The sequence below is a fragment of the Macrosteles quadrilineatus genome, unplaced genomic scaffold (genome assembly GCF_028750875.1).
Source record: "Macrosteles quadrilineatus isolate MER2022 unplaced genomic scaffold, UCM_ALF_1.0 Scaffold_9__3_contigs__length_116548681, whole genome shotgun sequence".
In the NCBI taxonomy this organism is placed as follows: domain Eukaryota; kingdom Metazoa; phylum Arthropoda; class Insecta; order Hemiptera; family Cicadellidae; genus Macrosteles; species Macrosteles quadrilineatus.
Genome location: NW_026542602.1, coordinates 103275094 through 103298122, shown reverse-complemented (window position 1 = coordinate 103298122; position 23029 = coordinate 103275094). Strand labels below are relative to the sequence as shown.

General features: G+C 35.1%; 1 protein-coding gene across 2 annotated transcripts; it reads left to right on the top strand.

The window, feature by feature from the left end:
* The first annotated feature begins 635 nt into the window (after nt 1-635).
* On the top strand, nt 636-20039 carry LOC129003768 (A-kinase anchor protein 17A-like). 2 transcript variants are annotated; one of them, XM_054432062.1, is made up of 8 exons: nt 636-843; nt 5218-6005; nt 7901-8049; nt 9167-9374; nt 10357-10434; nt 11626-11710; nt 14334-14432; nt 18591-20039. In XM_054432062.1, exons 2-8 carry the CDS (start codon nt 5241-5243, stop codon nt 19358-19360), a joined length of 2154 nt encoding a protein of 717 aa, XP_054288037.1. In that variant the 5' UTR covers nt 636-843; nt 5218-5240; the 3' UTR covers nt 19361-20039. The 2 variants fall into 2 exon arrangements, with proteins under 2 accessions (XP_054288037.1, XP_054288036.1); XM_054432061.1 differs by having other exon boundaries at nt 5173-6005.
* Nucleotides 20040-23029: the final 2990 nt, after the last annotated feature.

Below are 23029 nucleotides of genomic sequence, written 5' to 3'. Positions count from 1 at the left end.
GAAATAAAGCTTTTATTTTCATTTAAGTGGCTATTTAAATTTAGATATATTGTACCATAGATAAAACATACTCCTCAAGGAGTATATGTAGTCCTTGAGGAGTATGTTTTATCTATGATTGTACTGTACACTGAATCACCTTGTAGTCTAGTCATATTGAGAAATTACCTAAAAAAACTCTTATAAGTATAAAACTTGGTACGTATATTGAAATTTATTTCCGGAATAACATACTAAAAGTCCTCGGAAAAAAACTTTGGGTCCAGGGGGACCCAAAACGAATATATCCACTCAAAACTCAAACTCGAAAATTTTGACGAAAACAATACTTTTTCCATATCCTATGGTATAGGGGGAGAAAGTAAAAAAGCGGCGATGAAAATGAAAAGCGTAAAGAAAAAAAAAGAGTCGGAGTCGCTAACTTCACGAACTGGACTGAGGTCACCGTTGTTCTGTTTTCTGTTCCAATGTTCATTTCATTTTCAGTCGATGTTTTTGAATTGAAGTTCAATAGGCCTGGGCCTAGGCTATGTAGTGTAGTGTAGTGACTCGGTCTCGGTAGTGACTAGTGAGTGAATGAATATAATAATCCTATCCCTATCATCAGTGGTGAAAGTGTAAAATTAAGATTAAAAGTACTCTTAGTTATAGGCTATGGTAGTACGGCTACATCAAGTTGGTTTTGTTAACGTCTCTGAACTCGTCTCGCCTTCTTCAACCACATCAGGAGATTTTTAAGTCCTCCGACCTCCAGTCACTAGTCAGATAGATAGTCATTCATTGCATGCAAAAACTGTAGGCCTACTATCCATCACTCAACTCGTCAGATTAGATCACTCCAAAGTAGGCAAATACTAGATTATTTTTACGTTAAGGCTAGCATAGTCTATAAATGTACATAGGCCCTAATTTAGAAACAAATCATTAACACCTTGTCATAGCTGATATTTTCACAGGACGACCATTTGTTGAAATTTAATTTTGGAGGTTAGGTTGGACTATTGATTCTAATAAGAATCAGACTCCTCGCAAATAGCCTAAGATAAGTTACCTAGGCTAGGCTAAGTAGCCCAGTTTTTAACCTTTATGCCTGAGCCTGACAAGTAAGTTATTGCATTAATTTTATCTTAGGTGGTAGCCTAAGCAGCATAAGTTAGCCTACTTAAACTTAGGCCTAAGTGGGAATGTTCCTATCACCTTGCTGTTAAAGTTACCGTACCCTATGTGTCATTTATAATAGGGTTGCCATATGGTAATTTGTAAAAAAAGAGGATATTTTAGCTGGCGGCCCACACTACAGTAAATGGCTGCACTTTACTTTAGGTCCTACACTCATTCGAATGAAAATATCGAATAAAACAATTGAATAATCGATATTTTCATTTGGTTGTTTGTAGGACCTAAAGTAAAGTGCAGCCCAGTAAATAAAAGTGGTAATTATTTGGACGTAGAACCTAAGAGAACCTAAGATTTATTTGGAACCTAACCTAACCTAACCAAACCTAACCGAACCTAACCTAACCAAACCTAACCTAACCTAACCAAGCCTAACCTAACCGATTATTCACCGTTTTTTCGCCCTATCCCCGGTGTTTTTCATCAAAAATTCTTGCATATTCTTAATCTACACAATATCCCGCGTATTTTGAGTACCCACATGACGTATTTTGAGTAAAAAATATTTTTTCCCGTTTTTCCCTTTTTTCGGGAATTTCCGGTATTTTCCGAAAAATAAAAATGCCATTTTCGGATTCAGCGTGAAATTTAGGTCATTATGAAAGAAAAAAATTTCACTTTTGCGAGTAGTCACTACGTCCAAATAATTACCATAAAAGTTAACGGGCTGGCAAAATTGTAGGCCTATAGGTACCTACATAGCACAAATAAATAGTAAGTTACCCTAACTTATTATAGGCTAACAGAAACTGTAGGCCTATGGGTCATACCATACACTTAAAAAAAAGTTATGTCACTGGCCCGAAAGTAAATAAGTTTCTTTCAATTCTTTGAACAACATAACGAAAAAAGAACAGAAATTACAAAGCCAAATAATTGTTCCCACAGACACACAATGTTCTGACCACCGAGTATTCTGAACGGCATTGCCTAGATTCTTCCATCACTTCAGATTCTTCTACTAAACTAAATAGTTAAAAAAGGATACCTAACCAAGATGAATTGCTTATGAAATATTAAATTGAACTTTAATTATATAATGAAACCTCAGCAGCAGTTATAACACTATCTTTGTATCCTAACCTCTCGCTCAATATTTATTACTTACTTACTTGTATACTTGTGTTGATCCCACTAGTAGCTTTCCAGCCGTGGTCGTCAAAGTTGTTTAATTTTCAGGTAGGGCCTATCTTCTCTTAATCCTCCAAAAATTCTTCCAGCTTGTAATAGGCCTTTTCTATTAAATAATTTTTGAGGTTTTTCTTGAATAAATTTTTGTCTTGGCAGCTTCTTATTTCTTCCGGCAATTTATTATATATCTTACTTGCAGTGTGATGTGGTCCAGCTGTCACTAATGATGTTCGGTGACAATTCAGGTGTATATGGTTTTGTTGCCTGGTGTTGTAATTATGTAATTCGTGGTTGCGTTTGAAGACTTCCGGAAATTTCCATATCATCATAGCTGATTCCAATATATAAACGGAGGTAAGGGTGGGAACTTTAAGATTAATAAAAAGTGGTCTGCAATGTTCTAAAAAATGGGTTTTACAAATTATTCTAATAATTCTCTTCTGTAGTAGAAAGACTCTGTTTGCTTCACTGCTGTTGCCCCAAAGTACGATGCCATAACTCAATACACTATGAAAGCAGCCATAATAAACTTTCATCAGGATATGATGATCCACTATGTTTTGTAGTCTGCGCATAAGACAACATACTACCACAAGTCTTGAGGTTATATGATCAATGTGGATATTCCATCTAAGGTTATTGCTTATTTTGATTCCAAGATAGTTTACGTTATCATTTATTTTTAAGTTTTGATTTTTTAATTTTAAGAGAGGGCTATGGTCAGGTGCCTTTGTGTTGAAAAAATTTAAAACTGATGTTTTGTTTTCATTTAGTACTAATTTGTTGTCGTTGCACCATCTGATGAACGCCTATCTGGGACTTGCGTATTGTTTCCTCAGAGTTTTTATTATTAACTATATGGCAAACATCATCCGCAAAAAGCCAAAGAGCTCCCTCTTGTATTGTCTCTTGTAAATCATTGACATATAGCAAATACAGCACAGGTCCCATATTTGAGCCCTGCGGGACTCCAGTGTTGATGTTATTCTGAATTTTTGATCTGTATTGCCTTATGACATTATCAGCACCTAAGTTATTTACGGCTACTAACTGAGATCTATTTCCAAGAAATGACATAATCCAATTTAAAGGTGCATTTACTATACCCAATTTTTGTAGTTTTAATCTTAGGATCGAGTGATTTAGGCAATCAAAAGCCTTAGTCATATCATAAAATAGTCCAAGTACTTCTTCCGAGCAATCTACCTTTTCATGTACATGGTTAATCAGCGAGAACACAGCATCAATTGTTGACTTATTTTTACGGAATCCATATTGATTAGAATTTAAAATGTCTTTTTTTTCCAAGTATGGTATTAATCTATTTAAATATGCCACTTCAAAAATTTTTGAAAAAACTGACTGTATGGCCACTGGCCTATAATTGCTTACCTCCTCTTTACTATTCTTCTTGTGTATAGGAACGATTTTTGAAGTTTTGATTATGTCTGGAAATTTTCCTTCGTCAAAAGACTTATTAATGATCACAGATAATGGTTTTGCGATTACATCAACGCAAGCCAACAGTACCTTGCACGGAACCCCATCCACACCTGAACTAGATTTACGACATACTTTTTGTACAATTTCCACTATTTCTTTTTCATTTGTATGTTTTAGTTCTAATATTTCATGATTGGGTAAATCTACCAAATTGAAGTTTGGAAGGTCCGAGGATATAGGCCCACCTGAATTGGCTCCAACCAATTTGTCTACTTCTTCGTAAAAATAATTATTAAACAGTTATTAATATTTAATGCAACATATAAAACATAACTTTTGACAGTTGATCAAACACAATCCACAAGAAAACAACACAAGCAGAGCAGCCAACCAAAACAAATGGACGCTTAAACTAAACCTTATACCTGTGGGCATGGAGAAAACGAACAAAGGCTTAAGCTCAAGCTTAATTTTAAACTAGCTCAAGTTAAAAGCGTAATTTGGGGAAAGCGGCCCTGAGTTATAAAATAATTATGAATTATGCTCAAAACTGAAAGTATGCTAATCGAATCCTGGCCCTGACATTAGGCCTCCCTATATTAATAATATGTAGGAAACTTTAAAAGTTACGTGACTAAGTACATTTTAAACCTGAAAAATATTATTTTTCAAAAACGACACAAACACTACATCAAACTACTTATTTCTGGCACTAACTTAACTTAGGCTAACAAGAACTTTAGATCAATTTAAGATTACCTAAACACTTAGTGGACATCATTGATTGGTGTTGTATGCCTAAAAATATAATTTTGCCTAGTTGTTAGTGGTGAACTGTTTGCTGTTGCTTCATTGCTGCCAGCTTTTGTGGAAATGGTACCTATTAAACAATGATAATGACACACAAATATGTCAACAGTGAAAAAACTGTCAAAATCTTAAATATCAAAACTTTAGAATCTGAAAACTTGTCGATTCACGATTGTAGAGTCTTGAAACCAAATTTTTCCAAAGTTTTTATGGATTTGAGATTTAGTTTTGTCAAATCACTAGAGTTCAAGTCGTAGCTACAAAATTTTATAGTACGGTATACTAAGTTACTTAATGTAAAAAGGCCTTTTTACAGCTCGTCATTGTTGGGTAGGCCTTTAAGAAAGTTGAGTATTTTTTTTTTTAAACATGGATCAACCTTATTACCTACTATTACCTTATTACCGGTTCTTCATCTTTTACCCCATGGGGAAATGATGGCGTCATTAGTTTAAACCATATAGCAAAGAAGGTACCGGTAGAGTACCTCCTTTTTATTGTTAGAGTGTGTCAATTTATTTAAGATTTTCTATTTACCAATTATATAAAGCTACTAATGAGAAGCCTAGTTTTTCCAGGATTAATGCAAAGTTTTAGCTGTTTAAAAACCAGGTGGAAAGTTTTCTTCAAGATGTGTTGTTGTAACCACCTTGTCAGGAGCCTGTGGATGGGGTATCAAGATGAGTGTGTTCCAAAGCTGCAGCAACACCAGCGATGCGACCCCTCTCTCCTCCCCTCAGAGCTTGTACCTCAAACCTGTAGCTCGATTAAACATATCCGTACAGCTCCCCAACTTGAAAACACCTGGAAAAAGTATCTCCAACTGGGAAGTGATGGAGAAACTGCGACATTATGCCGTGCCAGAAGAGCTCTATCATCTGAAAGTAGCCAAGAGTACGTTAGAAGTAGTGAGGTTCGAAGCAGAGATAGAAGACCGCTCAAAACTTCTGGCCGTCTTGGCCCGACTCAATGGGCGATCTCTGAAACTCTCAGGTTTCCATGAGAGCCTTAAAGTGAGAGCGGCTGAAGCTAAACCTGATTTTCCTAATCGTCATTCGTGGGATTCTTACTTCCGGGATGCAAAAAACATGAATGAAATGAAACCTGGTGAAAGACCTGACACAATTCATATCACTAATCTTCCTTGTAAATGGTTTGCTGCAAAATCTGATGCTTCAAAGCCGAGTGAATATGTTTTGAGAAAAGTATTTGAAGTTTTTGGTGAAGTTCGATGTGTTGATATTCCAATGTTGGATCCTTTCAGAAGCCAAATGAAATCTCACATATCTGGTATTAAGATGTTTTCCAATAACCAGAACTTAATATTTGAGGCTTATGTTCAATTTAAAGAGTATATGTGTTTTGTGAAAGCCATGGATGCTCTCCGCGGAATGAAACTAATGCACAAGGACGAGACCGGAAAGGCTTTTACTGCTAGTATTAAGGTGAGTTTTTTAGGCTAATATAATCATGCATTAGGTAGTAATTTAAAGAGTCTTATGTTTTACAGAGTTCATTATCACAAATAATAGGGTAACCTCTTTGAGAAATGGTACCTATTAAAATTTAACATATTTCAGCAAGAATATTGTTTTAATTTAGTTACCGTAAGCTTTTTTGAATCATTTCATTCATTTTGCCACAAGGGCAACATTTTGGCCTGTAGTGTTTAAAAGAATGGTGGTACTTTTTACTGTAAAGGGAACATTTCTATTATCGATAGTTTTTTCTGATATTTCGATATTTTATTTTTTGATCTGATATATTAATATTAACGGATTGAAAAATATCAGCTGACAACTACATAGGCTAAATAAATATTGTTTAGTATCAACAAACAATTAAAAACAAATTATATTGAAATGAAACTGTTCCAAACTAAGTTACTGTAACCTAACTAGCTTAACCCAACTTGCTGTAACTTGATATTCTCCACATGTCTTTTTCTGTTATCAAAGGGAATTTTGAAATAGTACAGTACAGCAAGTTTGGTTAGTTATATTAGGTTAGTTTAGAACAGTTTCATTTCTTAATCCATTATTTTTGCCTAAACAATATCAGTTGTCAATTTGTAATTTCATGATGGGTAGCCTCTGGACCATACAGCAACAATAATAATGGTTTAATTTACCTCTGTCAATATGGTCCTTGCGTAGTTTGTCACTACTGCAGTTTCGTGCTCGTGGAACACATCTTCAGGTGAAGATCACAAGAGTTAAAACATTTTCTTCATGTAAAGGTCGTCAATTTTTTTAAAAACATCGAAAACATAAATAGGCTAACACACGAATGGTACAAAAAACATTTCAAAAATTGACGACCTTTACATGAAGAAAATGTTTTAACTTTTGTGATCTTCACCTGAAGATGTGCTCCACGAGCACGAAACTGCAGTAGTGACAAACTACGCAAGGACCATATTGACAGAGGTAAATTAAACCATTATTATTGTCAATTTGTAATTTAAAAATGCGTTTGAAGGTGTTAAAAAAGGAGGATTATGGATCGTAAAGGAAAACAAAACTATTAATATATCGAACAAAAAAATGATCCATATTAATGAATGTCTACAGTGTAAAACAGAGTAGTGTGATGGAGCTGGTAGTGAACCTGTTAAGCAAAAATGTTAACTCTATTTTATTTGTTGCTCTGATATGGAGCTCTCTCAATGAGATAGCAAGTTTACAAAATGTCAAAAACATTCTTTCTAGCAATAGGCCTAACACAGTTGAGATAATGGACTGGTTGTAAACACAACATTTTTTAGGTTTGAAAAAACTTATAGAAGATTGAGACTTTCTATTTCTCCTTACCTTCAAAAGGCTTTATGATGACTACTTGAAGTCATGTTGAAAACAAGAACTACACACCCGGAAGCATAGCAAAACGCCTTGTGATTTTTTGCAACAGAAGTGTGCCACAGTCACAGTACTCAATAGTATGCTTAGTTGCTTGAATCTGGTTTAAAATTGTTTCGATATTGTCGCAAACCGTGATATTTGCTTAAAAACTGTATCTTGCACAATTTTGGTTACTCCGTGTGTGCTGGGCCTTATTGTTTACTTTTTGCCCGCTGGAAAGGGGCACAAATTTAATTAAAAGTTGGATCAATTTAATTAAATGCATGAATATATAGGAACTAGTTTATTACTAACCAAAGTGGTTGTAGAGAGCTTGAATAATTGTTTGTTGAATTAAATTGATTCTGTTATTTGCTATTTATTAAAAAACAATTAAAAAAATTGTAATAGGCCTAGTATTATGTCAAGTGTTTAAGGTAATGGGCTTACTGAGCTAATACATGTGCAGGAATAATGACTAATCTAGACGCTATATACAGGTGGACTTTGATAAGACAAAACATCTGAGTGACAGCAGCATTCGTCGTAGGAGAGTCGAGCGAGAGCGGCTCATGGCCAAAGAACAGGAGCGAGAAGACCAAGAGCGGCAGAAGAGAGAAGAAGAAGAACGTAAATTGGCTGCAGAGAGGTGAGTGAAATTACACATTGTCCATTGCTGATGTTCTTTAAGGACATCATCAGTAAACTATAAAACACTACCAAAACAACAATGAGCCCAATACTATACGAATACTGATGTATGTGAGACCTCTCTAGTCTCTCTTGGTATAGTTAAGGACGTGAGTCTGTATAGTAGTCTTGAGTCATGGTAGGGTCCAAACAACCGTTAACAGAGTATTCACACGAAATATTCTCACTAATTACCCACAGAAGTTTTATGGTAACAGTTAACAATAATTGCTAAGGTCTCTGTTGAATGTATTCATTACATGTCTAGTAGTCAAATATTAACAGTGAATGAACTTTTTGAATGATTAAAACTCTATACTAATTTCATTTAATATTTAGAGGTTTGTGCTGGTGACACTAGTTAAAATCATGAAGTAAATATTTTAGTTATAAAATAAAATTGGTATTTTAAATTATGTTAGCAAATCATTAACATAGGCTAATCATGTAGTGTTTGATCTCATTTTCTCTAAAAATTTCAACAACAATTTCAAATACAACATTAAAATTTGATTACTGGACAGTGGACACCCCAATTATTGAGTCCCCTGTCTGGCCGGGCAGGTCAGACGAAGGAGCTCATGAGTAAAAGGTCTTCTAATCTGTCAGGTTCCACGCCTGGTGGAATGGAGTATGATGAAGAGCAGGCCACCCTTCTTAACTGCTTGTCCCTTCAGTTTTTGACATTAGTATATCTTGATTTGAAGTAGCCTATCTAAATCATTATATCTTTAATTATCTTTCTAATTTCTAGTATTTGCCTCTTGTCTGGGAATGATATTAAAAAGGAAAGACTTTAAAAACACAACACAAGGAAAAATATTAAAAATCATTTGAAAAAGTTGAGATGATACCTGTTCCTGACTAAGGTATCTCTTTTATAACATTAACGTAAAACTTGTTAAAATTCTAGCCCAAAAAATATTGAATCATTTCAAAGACCTATTTTGCGTTGTATCAACTTTAGAGATACTTTGAAGAAGAAAATGCCGTGTAACTTCCTTTTATGTAGCCTATATGCTTTGCCAATGCATAATGGCCTAAAACACCTTCTTGATCAACTTATTTGCCAACAGAAAGCGAGCCGAGGAGGAGAGGGCAGCTAAGTTGGAGAGACAGCGGCAACGGGAGGAGCGACGCAAGGCCAAGATGTTGGAGAGACTCAAGCACCGAGAGGCGGACGACATGAACAAAAAGATAGCGACAGAAGAAAGACTCTTGCTCATGGCTCAGCGGAGACTGGAGTCCTTTAGACTGTTGGGAGAGCTGTTCAACCGGCTCAAGGTCTGGTGGTCAAAGAAGAAAACATTAACTAACTCACTACGCAAATAACACTCATCGGTTATGTGTAGTCAAATCAAATTATTAAAATTCAGCCAAAGTTGACTAAAACCATTTATTGTCAGCTTTAGCTATGTCAACAATGATCTACAATTTAGGACGTTCACTAAGTGATACGGAGACTAAATTTTTTTTTACAATTCTAAGGCTAGGTATTTAGGGCAAGGTTATTCACATATTACTTATAGTATTTTTGTGTCAGGGTTTACAATATCCCTGGAAACTGTATCAGGAGGTAGTTCTTTGACTTTTGGCTGCTGATGTAGGAATCCCTTCTATACGAACCTGCAGCCTTTTTTTTATTAACAAATTATTTAGTTCAATGAGTCACATAGACATAGGGAAGAGTGGATAGATATCTTCGAATTTTAAACAATATACCTTTGATACAAGTAAGACTCAATTAGAACTCCACATTTTAATTCATGGTTGGATGAAATCGGCAACCTATCATTCCTATCAATCTATGTAAGGTTAAGAATTTTTATTTCTAATATGACATTATCCTATACTCATTTAAAAACCTTTTTTGTCAAAATTTTAAATCTTTGGCCAATTATTTTTCTTCCTGGAACCCATGAAATAATTCATGTTGTTTCTTTAATATATGAAAATGAAATGAAATAAAATGAAAATCCTTCTTTATTGAGGCGAACTTAGAACCTCATGGTCCTTTCTTACTGTTAACCTCTACCTATACATTAACATGGTATAAATAGTTCGATAGTGTGCAAATGATATCATAATTTACTTAAATGATAAAATAAAGTAAAAGTAAATGATGAAGTAAATAAGATCTTCATTCCAAATAATAAGTATTCTGAACTAGGAAATGTGGCACTGTATCTTGAAGTTTTAGCTGAGGTCCTTGCTTTTCAAAACAACCATTTACAAAAGCATTTTTTAAATTGTTTTCTTATTTTAGGTTGCCAAGGAAAATGAACGATACAATAAAAGAGAGAAGTGGAAAAAACAGTCGGATGGTGTGAAAAAACTAGGATCGGTGAGTGTAATCAAAAATAAAATTTACATCCGCTATGAGATGTGATTTTTAATGTTTGTTATTTTGTATATCATTTTAATTGCCACACATTATTTTGACAGTCACATTTTCAGCAAGTTTTTAGGTTCAGTGATAATATTGCACAAGTGTGTTGAAAGTACCAAAAAAGTGGTCAGGTATTTCCCTAGAAACAACAATACAGTTACCCTCTCTAATCCGGCACTGCACCACTCTAGCACCCCAGTAATCTGGCGTCTTTTGGCTGGGGAGGTCTTCTGCGGTTTGGGCAAAACCATTAACATCTCCCGTGGTCATGTAGACGTTATCATCGCCTCCCGCGGTCAAGGAAATGTCATCGTCGCCATGCCCGATCGCGGCAAAATCATAAACATCTCCCGCGGCCGTTTAGACATTATTGTTGTCTTCCGCTAAATCTGATTATCTCCCACAACTGTGTAAACATCATCATCCATTCCCGCGGTCACGGAGACGTTATCGTCGTCTTGCACGATCGCGGGTTTAATCATGAACAACTCCCGCAGTCATGTAGACGTTATCATTGTCTCCGGCGGTCACGGAAACGTCATTGTCGTCATGCCCGATTGTGGAAAAATCATGAACATCTCTGGTGGTCATGTAGATATTATCATCGCCTCCTGCGGTCACCGGTCACGGAACGTCATCGCCGTCTTGCGAGATCGCAGCAAAATCATGAACATCTCCTGTGGTCATGGAGACGTTATCATCCACTCCTGTGGTCATGGAAACGTCATCGTCGTGATGCCCGATCGCGGCAATAGCGGTTTCCTATTGCACGATCTTTGGAGTCAGTGCGTGCGGTGGATGGTTGTAATTTTTTTTTGTGTCACGGCAGTCATTACCATTATTGTTGGTTGTAACCATCACAGATTAAGACAGGTATTAGCCTTGTTTTCCCCAATGTTTAAAATATTAAAGGTTATCAATATCCAATGTGGTTGGAATAGCTATTTTGTATTAGTAGTGCATTGTAAGTTTTTCCCACTTAAGAAGGAATGAGAGTGTTTAATAGAAACGCCAACAGTGAAGTCAGCTCGTTTAGCAAGCAGAATGAATAAAATGGAAATGAGCTATTTTGCGTACATTTGCAAGTGTGGCAATGTGATCATTTCCATGCAGTTTTAAGAAAAATATATATCTTGTCTATTACAGGAAGAATCAGGGAATGACCTTCAAGAAAAAGAGAAAGCGCTTAGAGATAAACTTGTCAACAAATTTAAGCACGATGATAAAAAGGGTGAGTGCATTTATTATACCTTTTGTTTGGTAACTAAATAAACTATTCGTAAGAGAATGATCCAAACCCTGAACATAAAAAATGGTCATATCTGCATACAGGTGTATTGATAGATCTATATACTTGTAGCAGTTTTTCGACCTAAAGAAACCACACGGGTACGGGGAAGAGTTAATCCAAAGATCTGTTAACTCTTTTGGTAGACAGTGAACATTTAAATATTGATCCTAGAGTTTAATTTAATTAAAATTAGTAGTTAAGTTTTACACCTAGTAAAAAAAAAAAAAAAAATGGTTTGTATTGTCAACTACGTACAACTTACCTTTGAAGCCAATAACAAACCATGTCAAATTTATTAAGTTGAACATGCTAAGAGTTCTGGCTATCCCTGCAAGTACAACCTCTTAAGGGATATGTTATTCATTATTGTACAGTGTCCTTTAAGAACTTTACGGGCATATTAGTTTCTGTGGTTAGAATAACCTTGATTGTTGGCACATTAACTACTATTTAATCAAGGTTACATATTTTATTCAGCCCAGGCAATTCCTTTTTCAAGTACATTTGACTCTGTACGTATACATTTCGGGTTGGATTAAACCCATCATCAAGTCTACAGAAACATGAAACATCCTCTTTGCAGATTCATTACTTTTGGATTACGACATACACATAAATGACGTTTAAACATAAATTTGACCATTTAACCCTTTGCAGTCGTATTTGTTGTTCTATTATCCTTCCCTATGGATCGGAAAGGCCACACTTAGTGGCCATTTGGTTTAATGACACGACATTGTCAGCCCTTAAGGTAGCCCCACAGCTCGGGCAGGCCCTTTAAGCAATTTCTGATCAGCTCGGCTAGCTACCCCATAGTGGCCACCTGTTTCTTTATTTTTCTTGTTTTCGATTCCCTCCGCTTGGGAGGTGCTGCGCTCCCTCGACAACCATCGGAACTATCCACCAAGCTGTTGTTTTTATGAGCTTATAGCAATATATCTCGTTTTCCTTAGTGTGTTGTGCAATAGTCCTTTTAATGCCTTTTAATTTGTAATAAATTTATATTTATGATTTTAAATGTCCTCAAATAGAGACCTAACATCCTATACCATACGAGATTTATTACAAGTTGATGAAGATGACGATCTTTCCATCTCACATTTTATAACTGCACAAACAACTTTATTAAGTGACGCCAGAGACATAACATCGTTAACATTGAGAATGCTCAGGCTGATAATTGTAAATTAACCATTTGCATTATTTTTGATTCAGTTGTAACCGTAAAAGATACTTTGAGTGTTGTTATTAAATATTAGTGTACATAATTAAATCCTAATGATGACCAAGTTTACAGTTATAATATGTTAGGTTAAAGATCAGTGTTTTGGAGTTAAAAGGCTTGCAACACGGCATTTAAATCCAAGCCTCAGAGGTAAAAAAGAGTAGTAAAAATGGCGGCCAAACCAGGAAAGGAGGGGGGCCAATATGAGTGGTCCAGCTGAGTTATAGGCATCTTCGTATATTTTACAACTTGTCAGCATGTTACGGATCTCTTGGCCTTCCGACCGCTAAGGGTTAAAAAACTTATAGCATTTCGGTCGGGGAGCAGACTGGTGATAGACTAAGCGATAGTCAGTACGTAACCTTAATTACTTCAGCAGGCAACAATCGATAATAAAAAAATACAAATATAGTTGTTTACGATTTTGGTTTTTTAAATATAATTATTTTAAAACACTATGTTTTTGATTAAGTGGCCTGGGTCGTTAATTAATTCTCAGTAATTGATCTTTCATTCATATGACAAGTGGTTGAAAAGTCATATGAAGATTACGTTCTATCCATAGGAAACTTCAATGCACTATGATGGTTGAAACTAGATCCAGCTGTTCTCCTCCATCATTAGACTTTGATAAATGAGTACGGCTAAAGAACTGAATGTAGATCTAAGTTATCAAGACTAGAGTTATTTTATTGAGCAATCGTAAAAACCTTTCTTTGAACTATTTCTGCATGACTTTACCTTTATGACTACAAACTCTACAAACGGATCAACACTAGAGCAACATTTCCTCAACTCCCTATCGTTTCCAAACCAAAAGCCTAAGATTAAACTTGTAAAAAAAAACAGTCAGTTCAACATACATTATTTTTCGTCCCATTTACATCATGATTACAGTAAACCTTCGATAGTTCGACACGGGCTGAGCTATTTTGTCAAGTTATATTAAATGGTTACTATTGTGATGTAAAATGATTTGAACATTAATTTGTCATTTATTGCTGACTTGAGACTTAACTAATGAACAGTGAAATTGTTAAGCTTTTTAGTATTTTATAAATTCGGGTGATTTCTATATAAGACTTGTGTTTTTACTTTCCTGTATATTAAACTCCATTTACTCCTTATAGTACGAAATTTCGATGGTTCGACACCCCTTAAGTCCACAAAGTGTCGAACTATCGAGGTTCTACTGTACTATCATTTACCTAGCTGACATCCACTTACATGACTAAAGAAAGACCCTGACATTTGCCCTTTGATTTTTTATACAATAAGTTTGGAATAATGTAAGTGTTCATTACCAAAAGTGTGTTTAAAGCTAAATATGTTTTGTAGATAAATCTCACATGAACAGAGATGAAGGCAGAGGTTCTAGCAGTGGTTGTGATCTTTCTGATGCTCCGGAGGCGTACAATGATCTGGAAATGGACCAAGGTACCTTTTAACTTAAAAATTATTATTCTAGTTTCACAAAATTATGTAATACTAGCAGTCTGCCTGTTATACGGACGAGGGTAGTCAGTTGAAAACTTATTACAAGGGATATCCACGAAGTAACTGCCGTCTGGGTGTGGTGCGATAAGTAGTGGGGGTAGGGCCCTGGTTCTCACATTGGCGTGCGGAGCCATTCAGTACGCTTTTAGTTGTGCTAGAGAGAGCATCGTACAATCACGCGTTCTGTTGTTATAACAAAAAAACATGAGTGCCGCCATAGAAATTTCCGCCAAGTGTAAAGTGTGTGGTGTAATCAGATATCTGTAGTCGAAGAATCACACAGCGGCTGAAATTCATCGTGAATTGTGTGCGGTGTATGGCCCAAACATTATGAGTGAAGGTGTAGTCTGTCAATGGGTTCGGATTTAAAAATATGGAAAAACGAGGTTATTTAAACGTAAATTAATACAGTAGAACCCCGCTAATTTGAATTTCACCGGAAAGTCAATATACTTCGAACTATGGGAAGTTTGAAATATAGAGAGTTTGAATTAAAGAGGTCAGAATGAATAAAATTCGAATTATGGAGGTCCCAGTTTTATGTGTGGGGAGTTTGAATTATAGAGGTCAAAATAATAAAGTTCGAACTATAGAGGTCCAAGTTTATTGTTTAAAAGCTAAACAGAATACAATTTAAACACACATCTCTTGGACAAAATACTGTTTATATATTACCGTACAGGACATATTGAATTACAGTATTAAAAAATTACATATTAAATCAAAGAAAATGAAATAGAACATTGTTTATTCTGTATTAAAAAAGTATGTTATTCGTGACTGTTTTAAGGCTCTTTTGCATTGAATATCAATACTGTTTTCAATGGTTACAATGGCTGAAAAAACATTACCACCAGTGTCACTTGATTGTTCGATAAAATTGTGAATGGTTTCTATCGCACGCCGCGCTTCCTTTATTGTAACGAAGTGAAGCTGGTCGTCTGCTCCCGTCTCGTCGTCTCCACCCAACCCATCGTCTTCTGCTTCTGCCTGGTCCCTGTCGGCCACTATCTCGTCTTCTGTCAACGTTGCACCGACTTCAACGAAATCTTCAAATGTTGTGTCATTTACGTTACAGTGAGTCATTAAAACATTCCATTCGCTCTCGATTAGATCTTCAACAGGATCTGGTGTAACTGTGACGATTTCTGGTTCAGTTTCTCCATTTACAAATCCACACGTTTTAAAACAATTGTTTCTTGAGTTACATTTTCCCATGATTTGTTTGCCATTCTCATCGCTTGTAGGATATTGATTGGAACGATGGCGTTCTCTTCTTCGATATTTGATAAAATATGTCTAACAACTTCTTTCCTGTAGTCTTGAAAATTTTTACTATTCGCTGGTCCAGCGGTTGAAGTTTTGACGTTGTGTTGACAGGAAGGAACTGAACTTTGATTGCGTCAAGCTTTGGGATGTCATTATGGGCACTACAGTTGTCAATGAATAAAAGAATTTTACGTTTTTCCTTCTTCATTTGTTTGTCTAGCTTAAGCAACCATTGCCCAAAAAGGTTACTATTCATCCATGCTTTTAGCTTTGCGTCATATTCAAAAGGAAATTACTTAACACCAGCAAAACATCTCGGTTTTTTGTATTTACCGATCATAAACGGCTTTAACTTTTCTGTTCCTGTCATATTACTCGCAAGCAAAAGTGTTGCTCGAACTTTACTGTTCTTACCGCCATTACATTTTTCGTTTTTGAAAGTTAAAGTTTTATCGGGAAGACATTGGTAGTACAATGCTGTTTTATCAGCATTAAATATGTTTTTAGGATCATAGTCTTTCAACATTGTTTTTAGTTCCTCTTTCCAGTTTTTATATACATTGTCATCAACGATTGCACTCTATCCACACACCTTACGAAAAACAATGTCATTTCTTTGTTTGAATTTCTCCAACCAACCATTACTTGCTCGAAAATTATCATGGCCTAATGATTTGGCAAAACTTTCAGCTTTTTCTTTGAGGATTGGCCCCCATCCTCATTGCTTAAACATTTTTATAAAGCATTCCTCCACTTCAGGAAATTCGGATTTACGCACTCTCTTATTGTTTAAATTACCTGCCTCCATTTGTTGCCCAACTAGTTCCTCTTGTTTAAGGATCGTAGATAATGTGCTGGCGGGGATACCATACTCTTCAGCTGTATCCTTTTTACGTTTTCCACCTCTGTTCACTTCATCGATTATTTTAAGTTTTTCTGCCAAGGTTAAGGACTTGTACTTCTTACCACTCATTCTTGCTTACTGCATTAGCACTAACACTCATCAACTAACAATCAATTAGGTCTAACACCGCAAAATCTGCCTGACTGTTAAAGACGTCTACGTTGCATATAAAACGGTTGGGGACTGATGAGCTAACTGTGGGAAGATCAATAAGAGCGTCAGTTCATGTTTCAACAGGATAATTTTTTTGTCGTGAATTCGAATTGCAGAGGCTTACGGTAACGCAGTTCGAATTGTAGAGGTTGACTTAGAATTATGGAGGTAACACTTCGAATTACGGCAATAAATTCGAACTGTAGAGGCTTGGGTACGTGCAAATTTTAATTATAGAGGCTGCCTAAAGTGTAAAAATCACTTTGAATTATCGTTATATTATTTTTTGAATTTTAGAGGTTTTCTGATGGGAATAGAATAGACAAAAGTTTCTAATTATAGAGGTTTTCGAATTATCGAGGTTCTACTGTATGAGAAAATGTGACAAAAATAAAATAAAACTAGGTTTTTCAAACGTTTGTTATTTTATTTCTAAAGTAGCTTGGCCTTGTTTTAATATGAAGACATTATCACCAATCCAGTGAATACAGTTTTAATCTTGATCGATAAAACTTACCAGTTTCCTAGGAGTAGGCCGTGTGAATCGGCATTTTGGCATCAGAAATTGCTGGAGATAAGACTCGTTTCGGCTTTCTCAGGCTGTATAAATGATTCTACGCTATGTACAGACAAACCTGTAATTTTATTTTTATAGATGGTGTCCATATAAGTGGCCAGTTGTGAAAGCAATGAGAACTTTTAAAAACATTGATAGGTCTTTTAATACAGTCATGATATAGTCAAATATTTTTAAGAATACCAGACTATGTTGAAATTTATATTTTTGCGTTTTTAATGTTCAGGGTTGCCACCATAGTGGGATGATAAAATTCATGCAGAATTCATGGTTTTCATTGGTAGTTTAAAAAAATTCATGGTCGATAAGTTTTGCTGATTTCATAAACTGACGTTAAAGAGGCAGTTTCTTTGTGTGTTACTTTAGAATAACCTTTCATACTTGCTTAATATACAACTTTTTTAGAGTGATTTATTAACATTCAAAACAAAGTTGAAAACAAAACTGGTCAAGCTGAGATATTGGAGAAGAATTGTAAAATATATTAGTCTAGGTCTAATTCAGTCTTTTCACCGGAATAAAACAAAAATCCCACTCACTCAGCCAAAAAAAGTCCTGTTTTATCCCCCTACATAATTGTCATAAAAATGTGCATTCTGATTCAGGCCTATCTTATTCCACAACGTACTAAGATATGATGGTTTTATCCAATTAGCTAAAAAAAAACAGGTATCAGAGTCTGTAATTCGGTTTTATTGTGCACCCCCGTTTCAATTCCGTGCATGGTCTAAAACTTCTGTTTTTGTGATTTAAGTCCCTGTACCCCTTTTCATACACGGGGTTAGGCCTACTAATGATTTTTCGAACCATATTCAGTCCTCGAGAAGTCTCAGCTGACATCAGCATCTTTGGATGACTTCGAATGAACCAAGCAATTGTTTCCTGATCGTGGAACATGTTAAATAATCATCTCGTAACATTATTTTAATAGTGTTCGTTTCTATGAACTGTAAATATGAAATATTTTTTATTTGGAAATTTTAATGGTATTGGTTGAATAATTGTTGATTTTGAAAATTCATGGTCCATTGGAGAAATCCATGCATAATCCATGCCTTTTTTCATGGTCACAAGAATTCATGCATAATTCAAGCTTTTCAAGGTTTTCATGGCTGGTGGCAACCCTGATGTTGTCGAAGAAAACTCCCTAAATAAGAAATTTCATATATAAATAAATATTTATTATATGTTATAGAAGAGTACAACCAAGGATTTCATCGTGGGAGAGGTCGAGGACGGTTCAACAGAGGAAGGTGGCGCAACAACTTTAACTTCAGAGGCAATCAATATCCTCATCCTCAAATGCCTTTCCAGCCGTTCCCTAACCGAGGAGGGTTCTTTCCTAGAGGAGGCTTTCCTCGATGGCCTCGATATCAGCGAGGGAGAGGAGGAGGAGACCATGGCTTCTTTCCCCCTCCTTTCATCGACCCTTTCTACCTGATAAATGATCCGTATTACAAATACTTTCAAAAGGTCGCATTCGGGAACAACCACCCTAGGTCGAAATCTCGTTCTCGATCTCGCTCCAGTTCCAGGACCAGGTCGTATTCGAGGTCCTACTCTAGGTCGTACTCAAGGAGTCGTAGCAGATCTCGTAGTGGCAGCAGGTCGAGACATCGGCGCTCTCGCTCTCGCAGAAGCAGTAGTCGTTCTAGATCCAGATCCAGGGGACGCAGAAGAAGTAGACGCCGGAGTCGAAGTCCTCGACGCAAATCCCATTCTTCCAGACACTCGCACAAAAGTGACAAGAAACAAGAGAAATCGGATGTGGAAGTAAATGTAGAAAGAGATAAATCAGTAGAGAAAGTTCCGTCTGTACATACATGGTCGAGATCTCCTTCCCATTCTAGGTCTCTCTCTTGGGAGAAACGTAAAGATGAACCTTCTTCATCAACTGGTCACAAGCACAAGAAAGAGAAAAAAAGGAAGAAAGAGAAGAAGAAAAAGAAAAAGGATGACAATTAACTTAATAAAGTCGTTATCTAGTCAATCCATTATGTTCATGTCAAAATCATATTGTGGTCCATTGTATCTTATTTTTTTATTTTCTTACAATATTAATACTACATGTGAAATTGTCAATAGGGTTAGTGTCGTACTTTTAAAACTTGATATCTGTGTTATATACAATTGTTTTCTTACAATAGTTTTTAACAGTGATGGATGGGTTGATTGATATATAAATTAAGTGGATAATCTAAATACTGATAGTAATACATTAAAAAAAATATATTTCTCTTTTTACCATTGATGTCTAGGCTATTAGCTACAATAAACCAATGAGCAGTAGTTTTTGGTTGTATTGAGCATTAGACTTCAATTTCTTACAATAGGTACACAGTAGATAACCTCTTGTTCAGATCTCTGGTTTAAGCAGCCACTCTCGTGTAGCTTTGTCCATAGCTACATAAAGACAAAAAATCCTTTTCACCACACTATGATGTTTTTGGCTGTATTACATGCGTTAATTGGTGGCTGAAAGTTACGTTTTGCTGGCCATGCCAGCTGTCATCGAAATTTGGGGACCGAGCAGGTTTTTACAGGCCGGGGCCGCAAAATCAGCTGTCCGCTTGCTTACTTAAAACATGTATGCATTTTAAATACACAATCAAAATCCATAGCATTGCAATAGAATTGTGTTATTGTCGCCGTTGCCTAGCAACTATTTTATTTTTATTTTTGCTGATTCCTCAAATTATTTCTTTACATAACCTTAAAGTTGTAGTTGTGTTGACTATCAGTGTGCATTATTATAGTGGTGAATAGTGGTAATAGGGTATAGTGTGGTGAAAAATAGCGTTCGTACCACGGGCCGAAATGGTTTTGCAGCTCTCGATCGATTTAAGTTCTCGACTTTGTCTCGAACTTAAAAACTATCTCGAGCCGGCAAAACCTCATTTTCGGCCCTAGGTACGAAATATACTATTTCGTCCAGGGTAGGATAAAAGTTATTGCCATATTAATTGATTGTTTAGTGTTAAAAACTTAAGTTGTCTTAATTTGACATACACAAAGTGTGGGTTTTGTATAAGTCGGCCTTAGTCCACTAACAAGACTACAAGATCACGCCATTCATACTTGGCTAAAAATTTCAGTCCCAAGGAATCCAATCGAGAGGGAGTCTTCCATAATTTAATTACAATTTGTGTCAATTCAATGTTTAAACTATAAAATAAATCCCTTTATAACCTGACTATATCTTTTGTACTACAGCAAGTATTTGATTTGTTTTATTGATTAAAGAATATTAACTGAACTAAAAATTGATGTCATCACAATCATCCTAGCTGTCATATAATATATGTAATATAGCGTGTCGCTATGCGTCACGTAGCAAATAAACCACAAATGACTCAACACAAACGGTAAGAAAAAAAAGTGAAAAGAGAATCAACCCATCCTTATTTTTCATTTGCTTTGTTTTAAATAAGTAGCAGGCAAGTTCATTTTCACCAGAGGTAATAATTCTTCACAACCACAGTAGTATGTACTCCGATTATCCAAAATCATTGGGGATTAGGATATGCTGAAATTTTAAGTAGTGGGTCCCAAAAAATTTGGTATTTGACATAAAAACTAAATTACAACAGTTAAATAAATTGTATACAGGACATATTGTGTGCGGTGACAGCGGGGGCTTTCATTTTTACGCTCATGTTGCCATAGGGTCAACACAATATCGCTTCATACGCTCCCTCTGGGATTTTATTAATAATCATATTTTTAACATTTTACTCAAAATTGATTCTGATAATCTGATTTCTACTGTGGTTATGAAATATCTTCTGTACATGTTTTTAAAGCTCAGTTTTGACTTCCATGTCTTTAGTTGTAACTTGTATAAGGGAGTTTAACCTTTGGCCATCTAGTAGCTAAGATAGTTTAAGCTGATAAAAGTTTCAACCAATTTTCATATTTAACAATAATTAATTATTGTGAAAACAAAAAGTTTAAAACACTCTGTTTTTTTTACAATTCAGGTATTGTAGAGACTGATTCTTATTTAGACTCTTGTATTTATAGGGCTCACAAATTACATGTCTGTCCATATTCCTAGAACAACCCATAGACCAGTACAATCTGGTTTACAGATGTTTTTGTTGTGTTCATTTATTGTTTGCTGTCATTTCACTTATTCAATATAGTACAGGAAAAATAGTAAATAAAAATGAAAAAATTAGTTCAGGGATGAAACTTTGGTTTTAACTTCGTTTTACCAATAGAAGTCAAGATCCGATGAGTCCCTAACAGTCCCGATGGGGGAACATGGTTTTTAGGGAGTGGGGAGGGGGAATTTTGATATAATTCATTATTCACGATTTGAAGTCATTTAGGAAGTCGTTTTTTAAGGTTTGTATACACGGTGAATCGATAGGAACCATATTTAGGTCGATAGAACCACCTCCATAAGAGATTTAGCATATTGGTACATGTTTAGTTGTTATTTTTTCTAGGAGGGGTAGGGGGAATTTTAAATAATTTATGATTTTCGACTTATGACTTGTTGGATGACGTTTTCAATGGATTTCTACATGCCAAATAGAATGGAACAACTATTTTGTCGATATAACTACATTATTAACAGATTTGGAGTGCTATCTGAAATAAAATAAATGTTTGTGAACAAAATTAATTATTTAATATTTAAACATAAAAAATAAAACAATTAACTTACTGTAACATCAAGTATTAATTGAATGAGTTTATTTTTACAATACATTTAATTAGTCCTATTATAATAAAATACCCCCTCACAGCAAACCTGCAGACCAAGCAAATTTGTATTTACCTGACAGGATTACTATTTATTTTCTATTTAAATAACATTAATTTTAATGAGTCATTAGGTTTGCTGCTACAAGGGGTTGTTTTTATTGAAATGTTTATAGCTTAGTATAAAATAAACAAAATTGCCAAGTTTGGTTTAAATATATCCACAAACAAGCGAACTACAACAGTTTATTTATTTTATATTAGAATAACATGGGAATTTTAAATTTACATTTTTTTTATTATTATCTCCTTAACCTTAAAGGATAAGAATCCTTAAGGATAAGAAGTCGGTGAAAAATTACTTTAATTTTTACGGAAAGTAAATAAAAGAAACGTAAATAAAAAGAAACTTATTAAAAAAAAATTAAAGTACTTTTTTACAATGTAATGATGGAATGAAAATTTTTACAGTGTATGGTTTGTATATTTTTAAAACTATTCAGCATGTTTATAAAGATAAAAACACTGAAGTATCCAATAAATACAACACAAGGTGGAAAAATCTTACTGTAAAAAGTCATCATCGGCTGAAACTTTTAAAAATGAAACCTTCGTATATCGACAATTTATTCATAAGAAGTTTGCCTGCCTTACTAAAAAAAGATCAAAACAAACCCAATTGTTTAAAGAAATTAAAATCATTCTTAATTAATCCGGCTCCTTATAGTATAGATGAGTTTCTAAATCAAAAATGAATTAGCTATACATTCTAAAATAATTGTAAAATTGTATGGTTAAGTCTTTTAGATTAAGTTGTATAACCAATTTTGTATGCGTCGACACTATTCATGTATGTAAAATGTATAAAGTGGATAAAGGTAATTTGATTTGATTTGATTTGAACCGTTAGGCGTACAACCA